Raw genomic sequence first — 14,669 nt, 5'->3', positions numbered from 1 at the left:
AAATTTTTAAACGTTTTTAAAATTAATCTAACCAAGGCTGCATTTATTGCTTTTCTATTTTAATATATTTAATTTATTCCTATAATGGCAAAGCTGGATTTCCAGTATGATCACATGATCCTTCAGAAATCATTCTAATAGGCTGATTTGCTGCTCAAGAAACATTTATTATTATTATCAATGTCTAAAAACAGTTGTGCGTCTTAATATTTCTATGGAAAATGTAATGCATTTTGTTTTTCAGAATTCTTTGATGAATAGAAAGTTCAGCATTTATGGACAGATACAGCATTTATTTGAAATGTAAATCTTTTGTAACATGTAAATGTCTTTACTGTCGCTTGATTTGATTCATCCTTGCTGAATAAAAGTATTAATTTACTTAAAATAAAAAGGTTACTGACTCAAAACATTTGAATGGTAGTGTATTTTACACTAAATAATAGCACTGCAAATCTAGTAAGTATTAATATTTGTCTTTCTGTTAACAGTGTTTTGCTTTCACTAATAGTAAAATGCACTCCCGCCACATTTGCCCTCAGAAGCAAGATTCCACCTCCACAGATTCTCTCCATAACATCATACATCTTCCTCAGACTGGGCTGAAATTTGCTGTAATGTAGTCAGTGTCTAATACATGTAATAGGGGCTTGCTGGGTTTTCTTAATACTGTCCTTGGGCACGTCCAATGGCCTTTTAAAGAACAAAACTGTCGTCTTGTTCTCTTGTCACTCATCCTGACAGACTCTACAGGGCTTTGGCTGTGGACTCCAATTTTCCCTCCAAAATTTCAGGGAGGAAAAAATCTGTTTCCTGTCTTTTCTCTCGCTCTCTCCCTTGTGTTTTTTTTCCACAAGCATTTCCTTTCTTGAGCTTTCCCTCTCACACCAGCTGGCAAAATGTTTCTTCAGGGAGAAAGCGTTGGAAAATGTGAAGAGTTGTCGAGGTTCGTTTTTCAAATTGAGTTATCTAAGGCTTGTTGGAGGTGGCAAAGCAGGCCTTGCAGTTTCTAGTCTTGTTTAAAATATGGTTTTCTTTGTACAAAGTCTATTTTAATAGCCGATTTTCAAGCTGTGTAAGAGAATTCACACCTGTACAAGCAACGAATAGAAAAAAATAGTAACAGTTTCACACATGTTTTCGTTAATTACGCAATTTGCATTCCTTTACTACAACAACAACAACTCCGACAGCTGTGTTTGGACAAAACTTGAGATGTTTTAAAGTGATGATTTTTCCAATCGGTAGCTGAAGTCTTCAGGCATGACATGTTATTGAATTCCATGTCATTCATATTCATTCTAATGTGGCTGCGTTAGCATAGCTACCGCTAGGAGCTGCTACTTTTCTCGTACATTACTATGCTGTAGGTCCGTTTAAAAGGTCTCTGGCTGAAACACGGACACACACATGGAGGATATTTAATCCCTGGATTATGAAGCCAAAGCTTCCCCTCTCTGGCCTGCCAACAGGTCATCTAACAACCTGGTCATGGAGCTAAGCCTTTCAGACGATCTTAGCCAACACATGCTAATGCATCCGCAAATGCCCAAATAAACACCGGCAAATCTTTGGGTTTTCAAACAAACTTTCTTTTAAAGTTTCATTCAAGTCAAATATGGGAATATTTTAAGTTTGTTCTTTTTTCATCAGACTTGTTCTTAACTCTCAAAAGCTATACCATTACGCCGATCTTCCCTCTCTACAGAAGCCATTGATGAGTTTCATTGTGTTGGACAGATTTTTGTTTAGATGGGTTTAAGTAACAAACAATCAGAGATTTGGGCTTGGCAGTATAAAAGATATAAGTGATTAAGATTTTGCTGTTCTATTTCCCGTGCAGTCCTCTTTGCTCATTATTATGAGTATTAAATATATCTACACTCACCGGCCACTTTATTAGGTACCCCATGCTAGTAACGGGTTGGACCCCCTTTTGCCTTCAGAACTGCCTCAATTCTTCGTGGCATAGATTCAACAAGGTGCTGGAAGCATTCCTCAGGGAGTTTGGTCCATATTGACATGATGGCATCACACAGTTGCCGCAGATTTGTCGGCTGCACATCCATGATGCGAATCTCCCGTTCCACCACATCCCAAAGATGCTCTATTGGGTTGAGATCTGGTGACTGTGGAGGCCATTTTAGTACAGTGAACTCATTGTCATGTTCAAGAAACCAATTTGAAATGATTAGAGCTTTGTGACATGGTGGAAGTAGCCATCAGAGGATGGGTACATGGTGGCCATAAAGGGATGGACATGGTCAGAAACAATGCTCAGGTAGGCCGTGGCATTTAAACGATGCCCAATTGGCACTAAGGGGCCTAAAGTGTGCCAGGAAAACATCCCCCACACCATTACACCACCACCACCAGCCTGCACAGTGGTAACAAGGCATGATGGTTCCATGTTCTCATTCTGTTTACGCCAAATTCTGACTCTAACATCTGAATGTCTCAACAGAAATCGAGACTCATCAGACCAGGCAACATTTTTCCAGTCTTCAACTGTTCAATTTTGGTGAGCTCTTGCAAATTGTAGCCTCTTTTTCCTATTTGTAGTGGAGATGAGTGGTACCCGGTGGAGTCTTCTGCTGTTGTAGCCCATCCGCCTCAAGGTTGTGCGTGTTGTGGCTTCACAAATGCTTTGCTGCATACCTCGGTTGTAACGAGTGGTTATTTCAGTCACTGTTGCCCTTCTATCAGCTCGAACCAGTCTGGCCATTCTCCTCTGACCTCTGGCATCAACAAGGCATTTCCGCCCACAGAACTGCCGCTCACTGGATGTTTTTTCTTTTTCGGACCATTCTCTGTAAACCCTAGAGATGGTTGTGCGTGAAAATCCCAGTAGATTAGCAGTTTCTGAAATACTCAGACCAGCCCTTCTGGCACCAACAATCATGCCACGTTCAAAGTCACTCAAATCAACTTTCTTCCCCATACTGATGCTCGGTTTGAACTGCAGGAGATTGTCTTGACCATGTCTACATGCCTAAATGCACTGAGTTGCCGCCATGTGATTGGCTGCTTAGAAATTAAGTGTTAACGAGCAGTTGGACAGGTGTACCTAATAAAGTGGTCGGTGAGTGTATATATATATAATTTGATGGCAAAGCTGGATTTCCTTCAGAAATCATTCTAATATGCTGATTTGGTGCTCAAGAAGCATTTCTTATTATTATCAATGTTGAAAACAGTTTTAGCTGCTTAATATTTTGTGGAAACTCAAAAGAACAGGATTTATTTGAATTCCAAATCTTTTGTAACATTATTAATTTCACATTTAATTAATTTAATGCGCTGAATACAAGTATTCTGAATTAATTTGATTGAATTTAACCATATTTACTCACAATTTATGACATATAATACTGCAAAAGTTACATGTTCATTTCTTAGCCAAAATATATATATATTTAATTTTAGTTTTTCAATTTAGATTTTTTGTTTTCATTTGTAAAATCTGCCAAATCTGTATCCCAGTCTGTCCAGTGGTCCCTTTAGTTACTGTTATCTTAAGCATGTTTATGAATCATTCTGAATCATTGCAAAACAATGTTGTTGAATCAAACAGGCTTAGTTGTGACCCAACTTTAGATTTGATGAAAACTGTCATTTGAATCATTGTCCGAGCGAATATATATATCTGTAGTGTACACTCGTTGAAATGTAGCTTTACGGTTTTTCTGTCACAAGGGAAGTGAAGTGTTTAAACTAACTGTGTCATTTTCAACCACAGGTTTCAGATCTATAATGAGAACATGGTGGAAAAGGTGCTTTAGGTCACTGAAACTTTAAAGGTTCCTGGAAAGCTGGTTTGGACCATTTATTTGTGTGAAGACTAATATGAATGAGAACAATGCCATTTGGAGAACTTATATTCTAACAGTTGACGCATTACTTACTCTTTTATTAAGGCTGTGTGTGTAATATTACTGGTTCAGAACAGTTTCTGCACATTCTGCTCATTTTCAAATATTTTTTCACAATCCACACAAAAATGCAAATATGGTGTTTTAAAATTCATCCACTTGGGAGAGCATCTTCAAAGCTCAATTTGCGCTGTAAAAACAATGCCTTCTCCGTGTAGATGGAAAACTAGATGTGTTCACTACCTAGTGTTGTGTGTTTTTGCTGACATAGTTAAAAAAAAAAAGCTTGGTTTTTTCAAATCTTCCATCTCATGTCATTGTTTGAGTTGGCTTGTGCGTTTTGTTCCTTGCTTCAGAAATGTGACGTAACATACTGTAAGGGAGCGTAGTGAGCATCGATGCTCCCTGTTTTTTGCGGTGCATTGTGGGATTTTTTTTTAGGGAGCGAACATTCCAGTGCACTGGAAGGGTTTTGCAATCGAGTCAGCCCTTATAATGGTGGACTCCCTGCTCAGTGGCCTGCCTACTGAACTAGGGACGTACCCATAGAGCAGGGGTGTCAAACTCAGTTCCTAGAGGGCCACCGTCCTGCAGAGTTTAGCTCCAACCCTAATTAAACACACTTGAACAAGCTAATCAAGGTCTTCTGGAAACTTCAAGGCAGATATTTTGGAGCTGGCCCTCCAGGAGCGGAGTTTGACACACGATATAGAGTGTGTATGTTGATTGCGCACATGCAGTGTGTAACATCACATGTGTCACCTCATAGATCTTATTTTCTATGTAGGACAGATTGATTTTCCTGTTTGGAGTGACTTTTGTGTGTGTGTGTCCATGGGAGTTTTTACAGAGCATTGCTGATTGTTATCTCAGGCTGTTCGGAGATGAACTCTGACCTTTGTTGCCGGACAATGGATCTTATCACTACAAGAGCCCCTCTCTGCAAACCAGTTAAACACACACTTACTATCATACTTACATTCTCACATCCTTTAAAATCAGTAACTACTTTAAAATGTAGTAAATACTTGATTGGAGTGTTTTCCAAAGCTCTAGTTTATTGTAATTAGTTTAAATGATCATAGTTTGCACATTGTTCTCTGTTTATCTGTTGAGGTTGTGGGCCTCTCTTTCGCTCTGTCAGCTATCTGTTTGTTAAAGAGTTAAGCAACATTATGGCAGTGGTACTAGAGCCCCTTTTTTGAGGGAAAAAGAGTGAGGAAGAAAAGGGATAGCTGGGATTAGATGGGGGCAGGGCAGTGGAAAAGGGGTGGAGGTGGGGGATTGTCAGGATATCTGAGCCCAGTAATGGGCCCTGGGGTGCTTTCTGGCCCATAGCATGATGACAGGAAGAGGTAAATAGATGAAAGTCAAGAAAAATGTGTGGAATCTCCTCGAAAGTTTGTCCATTTGTCCTAGTCCTCCAATCCAACCATCCATTTAGGGTAGTAGTAAAAAGTAGAAAATACTTTTTTTTTACTTTTTTTTATTCCGATCTCTAAATCTGAATAGGGCCATTTATGATTGATTGATGGATCGTCATACATTTTTTAAAAGTCCATTTTTAAAGGTTTAGCAAAAAAAATCTGTCATCATTAGCTTATATCGCTCCAAACCTGTATGACTTTCTTTTTTCTGTTGAACACAAAAGAAGATATTTTGAAGAACGTTGGCAACCAAACAACTTTGCAGCCCATTGACTTCCATTGCATGAACAAAAAACACATTTCTCAAAATACCTTATTTTATGTTCCACAGAAGAAAGTAATAGTGTTGACCAGTGTTCATTAGAATTTTTCTTATATACTATATTATAGTATTTATTCATAATTGGAATTGTTTTATTTTTCTTAATATTTATTTATTCAATTATAATTTTAGTTTTAGTAATTTTATGTGCTTTTGTTTATTATTAGTTTTATTTTCGAAATATTTATATTTAATGTTTATTTTTAAAGTTTTAGTTATATTAGTTATTTCTCATCTAATTATATTTTATTTCAATCGATGAAAGACATTTTTGAGAATGCCTTTAGTAGTATTCACATTAGTAGAAAATGACAACTTTTTATTAAAACATTTTCATATGTAAATCTGTATTAAAATAAAACATTATGATGGTGCTGGACATGCTATATTAGCATACTGCACAAAACACTGGTTATTCAAATGCTTTTGGAACACCATTCGCCCCACTTTTTCAAGCTAAGTGCTAACTGTGTCTAACTGGGGCAGGAAGTGATGCTAGCATGCGCTTTTAATTCGGAAATGTCTGTTCCCCTGGTAGCCTGTCTGGGTCTAGTTCAATGTAAAGCCAGTGGAAATAGGGTCTATTTATCCGCATGTGGTTGTACCAGTCTATTAGCACAACTATATACCTTTTTCCTCTATTTAATGGTTTTTCCAGTGTCTCTGTTTGTCCCTGCTGGAGAGGCACATGTGCTGTAGTAGTAAAAGACAGATGATAGAGGGACCAAAATGAGAAGGGGAGGCGAGTTCACTCCATTCATCCATGGGTCTGATAAAGGTCAGCCAACTGTGAACTAGACCTGGATCCTTGCTGTGACTGAAGTGTCTCGTTTTCAGAGATCATGTGAGCCGATATTTAATTAAAAGAGGGGATGAGGCTAATTGGTTCTGGCTTTACCCTGAGGGGGTGAAAGGGAAAGAGAGGGAGAAACAGGGCTTTAGAGCTAGCTGGAGCTGGAGACGCTTGCTAATCTACTCATTCTCACCCGTTAAAGCAGTGGCATCATAATTTCATAGACACATCCTGCTTTGTGTGTGTGTGTGTGAGTGTGTGTGAGTGCAAAGCACCAAGCTAACCTCTGGAAATGGTTTGAGCAATTTAATTTGTAATGAATTTTTGGTATGTTTTCACAAACATTTTATGTGGTTATGTAATCAAAAGTAAACTACAATAATAGTAAATAAAATAAAATTAAAATAAAAAATAAATAAAATAATAATAGTAAAAAAAAATATCATTATTATGAAAAGTTGTTTTATGATCTATTCTAAATGGTTGCAAAATATATTTTTGTCTTTGTTTTTGGCTATATCTAACTGCATATAATATCAGAAGAGAAGATGCTTTTTCCCATTGGTCTTTCTTGTGTGTTGGTACATGGCTTCCATTAAAATGCCAGTGAAAGTGCAGACCGATAAAACAACACTCTGTCTCTATTTATCTGTCTTTCCTCCTCCCCCTTTACTTCTCTTCCACTGGTCTCTGATGTCCTCCCACCCCACCCCCACAAACACATAGATGCTCTCACAGTCCAGTCACTCTGTCTTGTTTAGGTAAGTCCACGTAGCCTGGGGCATGGAGGAGTAAATTTACTTAACAGACAGAGGGTGGGTTTGGTGTCTGTGTGTTATCTCTGGCATAGCACAGAGAATCTTTAAGTGTGTCTGTGCAGATGTTTCGGCTCCATAGGACGCACTGGCAACTGCTCCTGCTTTGGCAACAAGAGGGAGAGGGTCCAAATGAGGGGGTCAGGGTTGAAGGTTAGGCACTGATATCATGAGGGCATTGGGTCATCTGGGTCTCATTTTCCAATTTAACAGCATTTTGTTACTTTCTAAATTGCATTACGTCATAAGCTTAAACGCAACAAATTTACATTATCAGCAATGAGACTGGCATTTTCAGGCCTGTTTGCTCTCCCATGTGGTAAATGAATAAGATAAGAATTGGAAGCTCAGGCGCTGAGGACTGTCAGTGGGAAGATTGTTTATTGAGAGAAGGAGCTTTCAACCCCCTTGAAGCCTAGGATCAAGCTTGTGTCAAAAATGTTGAGTGAGAATGTGTATTTGAGTGGGTGAAGAGGGTGTACACTTCAGAGATGCATTGGTGGTCTGCTCTGCTCTGCCAGATGAGCCCAAGTGCTCCCCTCCCCCAACTCAAGAGATGTTCAAAAATGACACCGCCTCATGCTCATCAGTTGTAAAGAGAAGTGTGGAATTGTCTAGAAAGTCTGTTTTATTCCTTCAGAATAAAAGAGCTTTCTCCCTCTCTCATTCTTCCTTTTTGTCCACAACATGTTCCCAATATACCCATGAATCCGCTGTCTTTCGATTTCTGTCCTCAGGAAGAAACTATTGAATTTCTGGCCAGGGTCCCACATGTGCCATTGGTTGGCTCAAAAACAACAAACTAATTGTGTGTTTCTGTGTGGGTGGATGAATGTGAGAAAGCTTGTGAGGATCTGTGAAGAATCTCATAATCATCACCTCCTGTTTTTAAGTATGGATGTCTCTTGCATGTGGCATTTCATCCCTCTCCCACTTTTTGCTTATATTAGTGCATTTCATGGCACCAGTTGAGCATGCCAACTTAATTTTTGTTTGCCTCTTTTCTAGGTGAGTCTGGACTGGGCAAATCCACGCTCATCAATTCCCTCTTTCTGACAGACCTGTACTCCAAAGACTACCCTGGCCCATCTCAGAGGATCAAGAAGACTGTTCAGGTATGGCCTCTTTAGCTGACCTTTAACTCCTGATACTGATCCTCTGGTCTTTGCTTAATCTACCATTGTCTATATATTAGGCTTGCTGCAGTAGTCAGTGTTACACAGTGTTTGGCCATACACCGATTACATTCCTTGCCCACCATGGTATTGCCCTCATTGTCGTTTTGCTTTAAAAAAAAAAAAAAACATATAGTTCAGTTGGAAAACGGAGTGCTACAGTTATAAACTGAGAGCGTCTGCTCTGCTCTGAAAGTTTTCTCACCGTGACATTCCTACTCTATATGTGATGTGATTTGGAAAAACCCGTCAGATGTCAATCTGCTAATTCCTGGGGATGTCAGTGCCCTAAATAATGTCATAATGGACTCACATGATGAATTTTGAGTTTGTAAGCTTTCAAATGATACCTAATTTATGATGAAAAAAGGCAATAAAAAAAGAGTGCCAATCGCCCCATTAGCGAGACGGTGACAGTTGATTAAACCTGTTTTTCTCAAAATTCCGTCCCTGAAAATCATATCGATCAGCCAACTTCAGAATAACATAACTTTTGCTACCAACAATCTATGAACAAAATGAAAACCGATTTGGAAAGGGCTTGTTACCAGCTTTCATATGTAATCAAATTTCACCATGTTCACCAATTTTCCCAGATCGCATCACATATTAGTCTTGCTTTTCTCTTACTTCCCTTACCTTCAACCCTTTATCTCCAGCCACATTATCCTCCGCTGCCTTGCAGCCAAATGTGATGTAGAGAAGCCACGAAGGAGGCTTCTGGGGTCTGATTTCTTGTCCTTACCTTGGACCAGGAATTGGAAACCTTTTTTTTAATGATCAAAGTTCGCCATTCGAGTGGAACTGTGCTACCTACCTGACCAGTTCAGCTTCTTATGCAGTTCATTAGATTACCTGCATGACTATGGATCCTTGGGCCTTATCGCATTAATCGCACTCATGCACCCAATGTTGTTTTTTGCCTCTTCAAGTCCTAGTCAACCAACACCTGAATGCGTTCAGACAGCTGGAGTGCAGAGCACCAATCAGGCTCAAGCAATCACAAACAGATGCTGCCTTCTGAGAGTTCCAGGCCAGAGCAAATGCTCCCAGACTCACCAGAGGAAAGAGACCGCAGAGTTTTGACCTTATATGGATTTGATAAACAGGGTGAGAACAGATGCTGAGGCTGGAACATCAGAAATGTGGGAGGATACACTGCTTGCGATATGATGGAGTGACTCAATTGAAGTGTTTTTTTAAAGAGTATAGGAGGGGCAGTACGAAGGGGTCTAGATTCCTCTGGAGGCTAGTAGGGTTCAGTAGGAGGTCAAGAATTTTCCCACGAAACCCAACACTCGGCATTGACTTTCCCACCACCCTAGAAATGGGACGTGTTCTGAGGAGGCCCAGCCCTTTCTGGTATTTAAGTGCAGCCACTCTCGTTTCTCTTTTATTATGATGAACAAACAATCTCTGTGTCTTTGCTGTACTCAAGACTAAGTTCACGGTTTAGATTCAGATCAAAGTTGTTTTGAAACTTGGTTGAGCTTGGATGACATGACAAATCCTTTCTAAAGCAAGTCTATTGACTTGGTGGCAATCTTGAAAAAAGCTACTCAGTCATGCAAGTAGCTCTAGTCTACTTGAATGGGTAAAATCAAAATCTCAAGAACTTGTCTGCCATGCTTATTTTGCGATAAAACAGCGATGTCAAATTCTGCTTCCGGAGGGCCACTATACTGCAGAGTTTACTTCTAATCCTAATTAACACACCTGAACCAGTTAATCAAGGTCTTCAGGATTACTAGAAACTTCACGGAAGGTGTGTTATAGCTAAACTCTTCATGACATTGGCCCTCCAAGAGCAGGATTGGGCACCCCTGCAATAACATGTCAAGTGCCCCAATAAAATCTGCTTTTGCTAAAATTAGGGTGGTCAAATTCACGTGTTTCCTGCAGCCGTTATGTCAAACCCTGTCTCCAATGACTCCCTAAATCCCTCCAGTCCTTCTCCAAGTCCACACTTCAGTGCCGTAATGCCACATAGACTGTTGGGTAGAAGTCTGGTGTGGAGACAGCATCAGTGAAGGCTAGGGATGCAGGGATTAACCGATTTCACCATTAACCGCGATTTAGAACGTCACGGTTAATTAATCGTAAAGGCTCTGCTACACCGTGGGTTTCTGTTACACGGAACGGAACTGTTGCAACTTGCACAAAACGAAAACAAAGTTACACCAGTGGTGCACCAGCTTAAAGTACCATGCTTATCAGAGACACAGAGGCTACTACTGCACCCAAGAAGCTTTATTTCCACCGAAGAAATACCTGAAGTCGGCAGTCTATATTCTAGCTGAGCCCCCAGCGGGAGTTTAAGGCGACCGTTATTTTAGAACGCATTATTTCCATGCCGATGCGTCATGCAGCCACACGCATCGTGTTTATTTCGTTATTTTCTTGTTTATTTAAAATATTCACAAACTTGTTAACTATAGGCTATCATGAATTATCAGATGTATTCCGATGGTCAAATATGGAAGGGAGTGTTGTGTTGTTTAAACACCGTTATAATGAACATGCCATCCATTTTTCACAAAATACATAAGTGTGGCCAGTGTGAACATGGGAGAAGAATAAACTGTTTCAAACACAAGGTACATCTGATATGAATAAAACGCAACGTCAAATTATAATTGAAAGTAGTGCTGCACGATTAATCGAATCGCAATCGTAATCGCGATGTCAAACCTATGCGATTATATAACGCAAAATGCCGCGATTTTATATGAACACAGCATCTCTTCTTTTTTGTCATCCTTTGACTAGTGTTACATTATCCCGCTCTTATTCGTGCAAATGCCTTAAAACCATTTTGCACGACAAGAAGTCAAAAGAGAGCGGGCTGCCTGTGAATGTTTTGAATGAATGTGACTCACAGAAAAACGCGCGCCAGTATAATGCGCATGCACAGACCGCGTGCCAGAATACAGTTCTCTTTCGAGCTTGAACGAACAATAACACACACAATTATGCCAAAATGTCGTTTTGTCGATTATCTTCATAACATAAGAGCAGTCTTATGATGGACAAAAAGAGTTGTGCTTGTGAGAGAATGAGGCGCGTGTGAGATCCGCGTCTCGGCAACGGCTGCTCTTAAAGGGCCAGCAGCGAATAAAGCTTTCCGTCAGTAAAGTTAATCAAAGAACAAAGGGAACAGAAAATTACTCACTGCTCTTGACTAAAGAAGTTTTGTGGGTTTAATAAGGATTAGTCTATATATATAATTTATAATTCATGTAGCGCAGACTGTTTGATAACTTTATTCAATTTCTGTATATAAATCTGTATATAAATCCTCAATCCTACCTGTTAAGACAGGAAGGGCACAGGTAAATATGGCATTTATTATGGGTTTATGTGAGGATTGTTTGAAGTTCACTTAATTTAAAAGCTGTTATTATTATTTTTTAAGCCTAATAAATATTTTAAAAGTTGATAGCTTTCAATTGTATTGATGGAATCACTGTAATGTTGGATGGCTATAATTAACGTTTAAAATGTGGGGGGTGTCGTCATTTTTATCCAGACATCAATGGTTTATTGATCATTATAGGTGTTATCAATCATTTAGTTGTTGTTGCTAGTTTGAGTTGAGAAATACACATTAATACACAGAATGATCACTAATCTCTGTGTGCATTTTACTTTAGAACCAAGCAAGTTGACTCATGAAACCATTTGTATATTATATCGTAATCGCAATATTGACCTCATTAATCGCAATATGACATTTTCCCCAAATCGTGCAGCCCTAATTGAAAGGATAATTATTGCAGCTTCCGTAGACATCAGTGTATGGAATTTGAACTTAACTATAAATGTCTTTATATATATATATATAGTAGTACTTCATTTAAAGGAACATTATGTGGTTAAAGGGATAGTTTACTTTGAAATTAATTTTTGGTATGTTTTAGCTTACCTCAAGGGCATCCAAGATGTAGGTGTCTTTTTTTCCGCCGTAGTTTCAATTTTGATATTTTTGGTCAAACCGTTCTTGTCTGTCAGTCATATAATGCAGGTCTATGGTCACTTCCTCAAAGAGCATGCACAGAGAAGTCCAAATTAAACATGATTTAATGACTCGTAAATGTAAGTACACATTGATGGCCTAAGACACGAAACGAGCGGTTTGTGTGAGAAAACGAACAGTATTTATATCGTTTTTACCTCTTGTAACCACAGCCACGTCCAAGTGATCTGAGGGCGCGGGCGCTTCGGTCTGCGCAAGCGCCGGAAGTGATCTCTCGCGCGTGTACGTCACTCATTGTTTACACAGAGATTTCGGAAGTGTTACCTTTCACTGTGAAGATCTAAACATATTTAGATATACAGGAAATCGCAATGGAAGACGATTTCGATATATCAACAGACAGCGTTGAATTTTACACGTACACGCGCGAGAGATCACTTCCGGCGCTTGCGCAGACCGAAGCGCCCGCGCCCTCAGATCACTTGGACGTGGCTGTGGTTACAAGAGGTAAAAACGATATAAATACTGTTCGTTTTCTCACACAAACCGCTCGTTTCGTGTCTTAGGCCATCAGAGTGTACTTACATTTACGAGTCATTAAATCATGTTTAATTTGGACTTCTCTGTGCATGCTCTTTGAGGTGGTGACCATAGACCTGCATTATATGACTGACAGACAAGAACGGTTTGACCTAAAAATATCAAAATTGAAACTACTGCGGAAACAAAGACACCTACATCTTGGATGCCCTTGAGGTAAGCTAAAACATACCAAAAATTAATTTCAAAGTGAACTATCCCTTTAAAAACTCTGAATAGTTGAGATATGAAAAGCACTGAACGCATTCTTCTTTGGCTCAGTGCCAGCCAACGCGCGAAAGCACGTTTGAACTTATCAGTGACGCATTGAACATTCTAATAGAACCGATGTGATCGTATGCGTCAATGGGTTAAAATCACTTGCGTTTCGGGGGGAAGGGGGCACAAATCAGATCTGAGTGAGCAATGCCCTCGTGGCGCCGGCCTTGTTAATAACACTGCATCACTTTTACTAAAACTTCAAACAAACAAACCCAAATAATAGACATGATTTTCTCAGGCTACATCCCACATGTAAAATTAGATGAATTATTAAAAGGATTATTCAAATGAATACTTATGAAGAATGACAGTTGGTGACAATAACAGTTCAGTTTATTCCCCTAATACTGACATGGATGTTTATAGAACTTTTTCGAATACCAAAGTGAAAGATGAACTTGTCTTTATTATTATTTTGTGCTGTACTATTTGGTTACTTTGTTATTTCGGTTTCAAAAAGCAGCAATAAATAACACTTTAAAATCTAAAGAGTGTTCATGTGATTTTATACATTGTATTAATGCATAATAATCGTAAAACCATGATTATTCCTCAGACTATAATCGTGCCAACAAAATCTAAAATTGTTGCATCCCTAGTCAAGGCTCATGAGCACCCATCTGAAACCTCAAATGACAAATGGGACACCCTATAGCCTCATAGACTTCACATACACCGTTACTATTGCAAGACCGCAAGTACACATTTAGTGTGCAGTTTGTCGATTTCATTCCACTCATAGTAGCCTGTGTTCTCTTTGTGCTCTGTGTTCATGTGGGTTATTTGCTTTTCTCAGCGCTGTGCAGAAACCGACCAATCACAACCTTCACATCATCTTACAGTTTGAATGAAACTGTGGCATCTGTCACCCAACATCTAAACAAATCCATTCTCGTTTGGATAGATGATCTAAAACCAAAAGGGCTTTGCTTGCTGCCACTGGAATTCAACGGAAGATTCATCCCAAGGCACCACCTCTCTGTTTTTACCACAAAACAACTTAAGTTTTAGAGATTTTAGATTTCATCATGTCACTTGCAGGAGGCTTACTTGGACTTTACATTCTCTACATCACTACTTTCACAGATGAAATCTCTCTGACATATTAACGTTTCTCAAGTCCATGCTTTCCTCTTAATACCCTTTTTAACCCACTCTTGCACTCTCCTGGGTGGCAGGATGCCTTTGCGTGATGCACTTGAGCTGTTCCACCATGAATGCCCATGGTATAAATTTGTCAGCCTGGCCAAAGGCCATGTTGTGATGTGTGGCTGTCTAGTCCTCTGTGGTCAGTCCATGCAGGACATGGAGACAGCGGTGAGAGTATTTATATTCCAAAACAATCTGCAGTGTTTGTGATAGCAGCCACACAAGGGCCACTCTGGTTGCATCGAATGAAAGTCTTGACATTTTTGTGGCTTTGTGTTT

General features: G+C 39.4%; 2 protein-coding genes across 8 annotated transcripts in view; one reads left to right on the top strand and one right to left on the bottom strand.

The window, feature by feature from the left end:
- LOC130085203 (C-C motif chemokine 4 homolog) overlaps positions 1-14,669 on the bottom strand; it is a 32,676-nt gene that overhangs the window by 877 nt on the left and 17,130 nt on the right. The window lies entirely within an intron of this gene.
- The window catches only part of septin15 (septin 15), a 33,269-nt gene that overhangs the window by 6,345 nt on the left and 12,255 nt on the right, over positions 1-14,669 (top strand). For all 7 annotated transcript variants that reach the window (XM_056250823.1, XM_056250822.1, XM_056250825.1 and 4 more), the window contains exon 3: positions 8,238-8,344. In XM_056250823.1, the coding sequence (XP_056106798.1) occupies positions 8,238-8,344 (107 nt within the window). The remainder of the gene's footprint in view (positions 1-8,237; positions 8,345-14,669) is intronic.

The sequence above is a fragment of the Rhinichthys klamathensis genome, unplaced genomic scaffold (genome assembly GCF_029890125.1).
Source record: "Rhinichthys klamathensis goyatoka isolate OS25496 unplaced genomic scaffold, OSU_Roscu_1.1 h1tg000076l_1, whole genome shotgun sequence".
Lineage (NCBI taxonomy): Eukaryota > Metazoa > Chordata > Actinopteri > Cypriniformes > Leuciscidae > Rhinichthys > Rhinichthys klamathensis.
Note: the sequence above shows the minus strand (reverse complement) of the source record. Positions and strands in the feature narration are given on the sequence as shown.